This window comes from Triplophysa dalaica, chromosome 7 (assembly GCF_015846415.1).
Source record: "Triplophysa dalaica isolate WHDGS20190420 chromosome 7, ASM1584641v1, whole genome shotgun sequence".
NCBI classification, from domain to species: domain Eukaryota; kingdom Metazoa; phylum Chordata; class Actinopteri; order Cypriniformes; family Nemacheilidae; genus Triplophysa; species Triplophysa dalaica.
In genome coordinates, this window is record NC_079548.1 from 8361819 (window position 1) to 8370915 (window position 9097).

The 9097-nt window shown below is 44.8% G+C and overlaps 1 protein-coding gene across 1 annotated transcript in view; it reads right to left on the reverse strand.

Annotated features, from left to right (window-relative positions):
- The window catches only part of crhr1 (corticotropin releasing hormone receptor 1), a 100395-nt gene extending 93506 nt beyond the window's left edge, over positions 1-6889 (reverse strand). Inside the window, exon 1 of the mRNA XM_056753183.1 lies at positions 6213-6889. Coding sequence (XP_056609161.1) covers positions 6213-6236 — 24 coding nt within the window. The 5' untranslated portion in view covers positions 6237-6889. The remainder of the gene's footprint in view (positions 1-6212) is intronic.
- Between the last annotated feature and the right edge of the window lie 2208 nt (positions 6890-9097).

A 9097-nucleotide genomic window follows, 5' to 3' on the forward strand; every position in this document is an offset into this window, starting at 1 on the left:
GCCTAAAATGTTCATTTCAGACAGTTCAACACTGGTTGGGCATAACTGCGGACAGGTGTGCCGACATGGTGACAGAGTTGAGTTCCATACCGAGAAAGAGGATGCTCTGCACTGGGGAGAGCTTGCCCCTCTCTTGGTTGACCTGGAGTCCCAATCGACCTAGGTGCCGGAGCACCAGGTCCCTTTGTGTACATAACAGATCTCGCGAGTGTGCCAAGATAGGCCAGTCGCTGAGATAGTTTAGTACCCGCTCGCCTTCCTCCTCTCAGGGAGAAAGGGCGGTCAGGGACAGACCGAAAGGGAGGACTCTGTACTGATATGCCCGCCTCTCGCACGCGAACCGTGGGAACGGCCGGTGTCGAGGAGGATCGAGACATGAAAGTAAGCGTCCTTCAGGTCGATTGCCACGAACCAATCCTGACACCTCATAGATGTCAGGACGCGCCTCTGTGTGAGCACCCTGAATGGCAGCTTGTGAAGGTGCTCTGTTCAGGGTACGCAGCCTTTGGGGGCAACCCGCCGTCTTTCTTGGGAACGATGAAGTGCGGGTGGTGACCCACTGAACATCTTGGTTTTGAGGGACGAACTCGATGCCTGTTTTGCCAGAAGGGTGGTGACCTCTACCCGAAGTACGGATGCGTCCCTGCCTCTGACAGAGGGAGAGATGATGCCCCGAAACTTGGGTGAGTCTCTGGCGAACTGGATCGAGTAACCAAGACGGACCGCCCTCATTAGCCAGCGAGACAGTGTGGGCAGCTCTCGAGCTCCCAGGGACTGTGACAGGGTGACCAAGGGGACGGTCTGCTTCATCATTCCCACGGGGGGTGGTTCGTCGGCTGGCGGAGCTAACCATGTCGTTGGGAGTCCCCGGAGGGAAGGTTTGCTCCGCCTACTTACCTGCCTGGCGGGACAACGGCACGCACTGTCGGTTTGAGAGTGGTGACGGCTGTCGTATGTGTACGACCTCACGCCTCGCCAGGGTGTGAGGTCGGTTCGCCGAGCACAGTCCAGTGGAGTGTGCGATCGGCTGCAAGTAAACCCGGGGAGAACAGAAAACTCAGTGAGTAAGTGGGCGCCAAGCCCTAACAAGGGCCCGGCTTTGGTGACGAGGCAGGAGTCGTCCCGTACCGACCGATCAGAGCCGTGGCTGTGAAGGTTCGGGCCCGATGTTGTTCTCCCTGGGGTCTTCCCGTCAGTGTCCCTTCTCGCGAGGAGGTTGCTGACGGGGTGGAGGTTTCCCCCCTCGACCTCTGCTTCCGGGGTGCCGCCTGTGGGGGCACAGGAACCGGAGCCGATGTCGAAAGGGTCCTGGGTTGCAGGGAAGCAGACGTCACGTGAGATCTCGGAGGCCTGTAGGCGGCCGAGTCGCGGTGTGAAAAAAATGTGGTTAATTGCCACTGTCTGCTTCGCCGTCAAAAAACTGCTGAGCGCAGTCCTCGACGGTGTTACCAACAACCCACCCTGCGAGATGAGTGCATCAAGAAAGCGGACTTCCTTGCTGTCACTCTTCTGCACAAGGTATAGCCGGGGGTGTCTCTCCTGGACCACTACCGTGGACATCGTCCGACCCAGGGCCTGTGCCGCCGCCTTAGTCGCCCGTAGAGCGCTGTCAGCGGTGGCACGGAGATCCTGCATTATACCCGGGTCGGCCTTACCCTCGTGGAGCCCTCTCAACGCGCTGGCCTGGCGGACCTGCAGGATGGCCAAGGCATAGAGAGAGGAGGCAGCCTGGCCCGCAACATCGCAAGCTTTCGACACCAGTGATGCCGAAGTCTTAGGTGCTTTGGACGGTAGGAGTGGTCGATCCCCCCGAGGCGGTAGCCGTCCGCGGCACAGGTGCACCGCGGGCGGACGTTCCACCCGGGGGATCTCGACGCAGTCCTTGGCTGCCTCACCATCGAGGGAAGTAAGGGAGCCAGAGCTGGTTTCACTGGAACGGTCCGTGAGTGGAGCGTTCCAAGTTTTACACAGCTCCTCATGCACCTCCGGGAAAAACATGGCACCCGGGGTGGGCGCGGTTTGCACCGCGCACCGACCTCGGGAACCACGTATCCCCGGGTTAGCACGGATGACATCACTTCTGCTTCCTCCTGAACTCGACCGCTGGGGGTGGAGTTTGGATTCGGCAGAGTCGGATGCCAGTCTCCCTCCGATGCTGCGAGCGACATCTCATCTACGTCACACATCGTTTCCGAGTGTGTGCGTGAGGATCCGGACGGTATGCCACCGCCGGTTGGGGAACGTTCAGAAGAGCGAATCGGGGTGCGATCGGCCCGTGAGCACTTGGCTGGCGGGTTTACGTTCGCAGAGTTCCCCATATCACTAACGCTGCTAACGTGGGTGGTCATCGGGGCCGTAGCCACAGATGTCACAGCCCGGGTAGCAGACGAAATGGTGGCTGGTTCCCGTAGGAAGACAGCCACCCGTGACCGCAACTTCTGAATGACAATCTGCCCGCAGTGCAGGCAGATGTGTCAACGAACGCTGCTTCAGTGTGCTGGACGCCCAGACACCTAATGCAGCGATCTTGTCCATCCCCCTCCTCGATGAGGGTGCCGCACCCAAGAGAACAGCGGGACATGCCGCGCTGGAGAATGCTCAGTCAGTCCTGAAAAGGACTTTTAGAAAAAATCTCTAACACCTCCGGAACCGCCGAGACGCCCAGGGGAAGGTCGCTGCAGGAAGGGACGATCCGCTGTAACACGTCGTAGCACCAGCGTGTAGTTGTAGAGGATTGAATCCTGAGTTGTACTCATGAGCGATGGCTCTGAAGAACAAAAGGTAAGTGAATGCTGCAAGCCGGCCTCCTTTTATACCGGATTTCCGGGGGCGGAGCCCGGCATGCAAATTGCATTCGCCAAATTTCATTGGCCTTTTCTATAGTAGTCAGAGTTGATTGGTTCTCAAGGGCGAACCCCATCTGTCGTTCTCGACACAACGTCGAGAGACCGACAGAAAGGGAACCATTCCTTATACTGGTTGTGGCTTTTGGAGACACTATATAAACTATGGTTCTGGTAAGAAGAAAATTAATTTAACCGGGAAAGATATGAATCACTTCAAGACCAATATCGTGAATGACAGGAAAGCACAAGTTCACACTTGTCATGCATATAAAAACCATCCCCATCTGCCAAAGAGCCGAAAAGTTAGAAATCTCACAATTCTCAGCAGCTAGTTCAATTTCATGAGTCTAACTCTAAGAGACGTGGAGGGGATTTGAAAAGAGACATTTGAAAAGCAGCTCTAAATGGCTAAACAGTATTACTATAGTATGCTACATTTTCAGGAGATGAGGCGATTATTGAAAAAGCCCTCACAACAAAGACAAAACACCACCCAGGGTTGGCACCAAGTAAGCTCAATTTACATTGCAATTCAAAAAAACAATTGATCCCTAGATTGTTTGCAGGAAAGTTAGCTTGATGCAGAAGTCCAGTTTTAGGTTACAAGAGGTCATCTGACATGTTCATTGAAAAGAATTATGAGCATTGGGATGCTTCATATGTGTTTATTCTCTACTCATTCAGTTGATAACGCTAAGACAGTGCGGTGCATTCCGTGAGCTAAATTATAGACCTGATATTGACCCCTGGGATATTAGACCAAAAAAATGTAAGGGAGCACCTGCCGTTGCTAAGACACGGTGAGTGCTGAATACACTTGGATGCGATGGAAACGGCTAATCTATGTCCCCGAAAGGGAAATTTAGTTATGGAATATGAATTTAGCTTAGTGTGTGATTTCTGCAAGTTTTGTTTTGCAAAAGATAAATCCTGTCTTGTTATTTTGAGACATCTCTAAGTACTATAATGAGACATGTACAATATTCAATTTCACCACGCGAGAAAAGGCAAATACCAAATACGTCTCCCAGCGAAGGTGAATCATGACAGCAAATAAATAACCAATGGACCCGACACACCACACAGCAGCTGACATTTTAATTCTGATCTTTCGCAGAGAAATTGACAAGCACCTTCCTTCCTGCCTCCGAGATGTTTGTTCATTTATTTCTAAAACCTTTCGCTGAAAGTCTCCGGGTCTGCAGAGAGCGAGAAACCCCACGCACCTCACGCCTCCATGATAAGTTAATTAGAGCCGCGTGCTTGTCGAACCGCACCAGAGTGACTTTAATTTGACAAAAGATTGTTTTTGTGGTTAACCAGGCCAAAGTACCGGCAGCGAGTAATGGCGTATGGCTGAAATAATTCTTCTCTTAACGGGTGATACCAGCACAGAACAAGCAGTCACAAAAGGATGCCCGTGGGGTGAATGACCTCACAGACATTATGCTTCCTGCAGGAAGTTTGATCAGAAAACACAAATGGTTTGAAAAACAAAGCATTCTGAGTTCACGGGTTGTCAATGAAAGACACGAGAATTCCTTGTAAATAGCCGGTGGAACTGTGATGGAAACATGCTATCAAATGGGCAGGAGGGAGAGAAAGAAATTATATCACCAGTGGCAAAAGAGGCATGGTTAAAATCTAGTACACATTCAGAAGCCCCTTTGTCTTTCTCCTGTCATAGAATGTGTCAGTTTTCTTCTGCACAGAGATTTATTATATACCTGTATATCGGCACAAAAGGCCTGTCAAACACCTCCGATTTCTATATCCTCCAGGAATGAAAGTGGCTATCCCATTGTTTGGATCACCTGCCACATCTTTTCCTCTTAGATCACAGTGACCGGACTAATGTGCCGAGGCAGGGAGAAAAGATAATGGTGAAGTGTGTGATTTCTTTCGTCCATCTTATTACGCAGAGATTAAAAAGAATAAATGATAGGGCTATGCGGCTGTAGTAGGAATAAATGCTTTATGCATTTCTTTGTTTTGTTGAACAAAAAAGAAGATATTTTGAAGAATGTGGGAAAGCACCGTTGTAATTTTTCTACTATTTTAGTGAATGGTTGCCAAGAACTGTTTGGTTACAAGCATTCTTCCGAATATCTTTCTCTGTGTTCATCAGAACAGAGAAATGTATACAGATTTGGAACAACTAAAGGTTGAATAAATGATGACAGAATTTTCTGTCCCTTTCAGAGAGTCAAAAAATACACATATCACCTTTAAATACGAGCGGTTGTGTTCATTCTTGACTATAGCACCAGATACACAAGACATTTCATACCTCTGCGAAGCCTACAAACAAATCCACGAACTGATAATCACAGCCACGCATATTCATTCAATAAATACATTCACTACACAGTTATAGTAGTCACGTAACCGAGAAAAATAACCACAGCCGTCTACAGAGATGAATCATAAAAAGTGTGTCAGTATTCTAACAATTATTAAAAGTATGCAACCAGCAACCTGTTATGACTGTCAGAGTTTCACCACACGTCTTCCTTGTGGTGCCAAGCTGGGCAGCTCCCCAAAACAGTGACAAACCCCTAAAATAAAAGTGCTGCTTCTGTAATTATCAGAGATGCCTTTTAATATAAATGATCGTTTATAAAATTGTTTGTGATGCAATGCCAAGCTTCCATAATAAGATAGAAATGACATTCTTTAAAATAGTCTAGAGGCTCTTCTGAGGACTGGCAAAGGATTGGGTCGATCCTGTTCCTGCTTGTATTTACCCGTCTACAGAATTCAATAGCACACCCACACGCTGCTGAGTCACATTGGCTGATCATCGTTAATTAGCTGCACAGTTTCCCTCGTAATCTCAATGTCAAACCGCACTTTCATGATACACCTCATTAACTGCAAGTAGACACAAATGTTTTTTTTTTTTGGTGACAAAAATGTATGAATAGGCTGTTTACACATATAAATGCCAGTGTGTTTGCTGCACGCATGTGTATTTTGGGTACGTGTGCATTGTTATTTAAACGACACTATGTATTGCATTCTGTGTATGTAACACATTTATAAGTAATAATACATGTGTCTTTCATTATACCTGTTAAATGGTGAGATTGAATTTTTTTCTTTGAAATTGAATTAAGCATACCTTTACTTAAAACGCGATAAACAATTAAAAACTAGACAAGATAAATGGGTGCAATAGTTTAGAAAAAGTTCAAAGGGATTTTACATGCGTTTCATTTATTGCATTCGGTTGCGACTTAATAGAAATAAGCAGAATAAATTAAAAAGTAAATTACCAGCGTCCATAGTCTGAGAATGTGATGCTAAGCAATGTGAAATGAGAACAATCTGAACAATCACACGTTCACGAAGCAATACTCGTACCTGCGGATGGATGATGCGACTCATCGCTTCAGTGTTATTCTGCAGAAAGCTTCAAACAGCACAGCGCTCCAGATCCAGCTGTCCGGATGCTTCGCTCAGGGGTGACAGACCTCTGCTTTAAAAACAACACATATGCACCCTCTGTGCAACACTTACACCGGAAAATCAATCTGTGTCATGGTGAATTCTGCGCGCGTTTGAAGGGCTCTTTCATTTTTCATTTAGAATCAATGATATATATCCGTATTACTTAGAAATTCAGATGAGCACCTAATCCTTCCCGTTCAGGCGTGTTTGAGTTCTTTAAGGTCCACGGAGGCAGGTGTATATATATGGTTTGTTCAGTCTCTTCTGCCCCAAATGCGCGACACTCGTCGCGCGTAACGCTCAGCTGGTGGCCCCTGTTAAAGCACGAAAAGCATTTCCACCCGTTCCCCTGCGGCTCAGACAGAACTTTTCCCAAAGTACTACGGGTTACGTCGGACCAAAATCTGCTCTTCCTCTCTCTCAAAATGATTCGTTGCTGTAAACACAGCGGCTCGTCTTTATGTTGCCTCGTCGCACCGGGTGACCCTCAGATTGTGTCCCATCGGTCAACTGTAATGCGCTCCTATGAAGCCCTGCTTTGACAGAAAGGAGGCGTTGCTGCGCACAAATGAACGAAATAGCTGCACGGATTTTGCGCGCGTGTGGATAACGTTGTCTAGCGAGTAAAGCGTGACGACAATACAGGAAAGTCTTCCTGAGTTCGTCGGTGTAAACTATTCTGTGTGGTTCCCACGCGGGCTGTGCGTCCGTTATCTTCAAACTGGTTCACAGTGTGTTGCGCACTCGCGCTGAACACCAACACCAACGCTGAGCCTTAATAATGCGTTTAACAAATTCTAGCATAGCTGTCCCTGAACACTTCTCTCTTTTTCTCTTCACAAACGTCTTCTTTAAAGTGGGGCACTAAAACATATTTAAAACCGCATTTTTGCTATAAATATATTATTCCCATGCACGCGTAAAAGAAACGCATCATGGGGCAAACAGTGTGCTATTAAAATCAAGCTTGGGAATTAATATGTCTCCATCTCTGCGCCTGGTAAAGTATAATTTGAGATGTATGAGAACTGTTATACATATCTAACATGATTTGTTTTTCTATTCTTTTTATGTTTTTTATTTGCTTCTGCAGTAGCATACTTGCATTGTTGGACGACAAAGGATATGGTATTTTTTCTCTCATTCATAAGGGGTACATTTTAACAAACAACTTGCTTGAAGGTGAGTTATTAGACTGGATTTTGTCTCACGGCTCATCAGAAATGGTTAGTGTTCTTGCCATGCCATTCGTTCCTTAACGCTTAACGCTTAACGCACATGTGTCTGTCAGATGAAACGAGCTTACTGCCACTGCAATTTGTCATACCATCAGCCTATGCTCTATTTCTTACTTGTTCCTGTATTTACTGTAACTTTCTTTGAATACATAAATGACAGTAATTAATACTATACAATCAATCCTAAATTACACTATAGAAATCCATCTTGGAAATGTCCATTTTTGGATTTGATTTGGTGACCAGTGCAGACAGCTTTCCCAAACTCTCTGTCTAAATGATCAAAATAGGTGCCCAATAACAAATCTATTCAACACTCTGGTCTTACTCTCCTCTGATGCTTACATGCTGTAATTTAATTGCATTTCAAAACATTTTATACAACATAAATTTCCATTTCTCACAAAATTCTCTGACTACCCATCCAAAAAGTTTACTAATAACTGCCATTGTTTCAAAGTAGATTTTTTCATCAATAGAGGTTTGGACCACACAGATTAAGGCTGAGAGCCCACCGAATCCCCCTCATGTATCTGCAGACAACGCTTGTAAATACTCAGAACAGCTTCTAAAAATAATTATGTCAATAAACTATTAATTGATTACCTTTAAAAATACAATTTAACCAATACAATTATTTTTTTATACCACCAAACTATTGTCCTCGTCAAGATTTTTATTTTTCATATCAATCACATCAATGAAGTAAATCTAATGAATCTTTATCCTTTTTTCTGTTTAATTTAATTACATGGAAAGAAACTGAAGAAGTACACCTCCCACAGGTCAATTTACATCAAACATATCTGACATATCTCTCCCTTCTTATGAGTCTTGGACAATAGGTGAAGAGTTGTGTTTTCATTATTAACTATTAGGAAATTCTTGGTAACCCATTTGAAATTATAAAAAAATGTATTTCTGTGTTTCTCTGGAATTATTCTGTGAAATCATAGTAACTTTTTAATAATTACTCTGGTCTTACCAAATCAGTATTAAGGAATACTTATGGTCCGGAACAGTATTATAAAGTGAAAACCATGATAACTCTTTAATAATTACTCTGGTCTTACCATATTAGTATTAAGTAAGCACTTATGGTCAGTAACAGTATTACATGGAAACTTTTACATATTCACTCAGGTCTTCACATCAGTATTACATAATTACTTATCATCCGGAATGAACAGATGGATTATAACAATTTTAAACTTAAAATCATAAGAACCCCTCAATAAAAAAGTATTTCTGGGGTATAGGAAACTCAAAATAAAATATTTTGAATCTGTTTTTTCCCATTTTTCCCTATTTTTATTTTTGGGTTTAGATTCACCATCATAATCTAAAACTACTCTTAATACATAAAAAACACAACTTCATAAAATTAGAAACATGATCACTCACAGATATTAATGAAGGGAACAACATGTGACTAAACTATAGGACAAAATGTGAAGTTGTCATTATTGTGCATGCTTTATCAGAACAAATCTGGAACACACAGCCCACAGATGAGGAGGAACGATAATCGCAAAAGGTATTTTTCTATAATAATAGAAA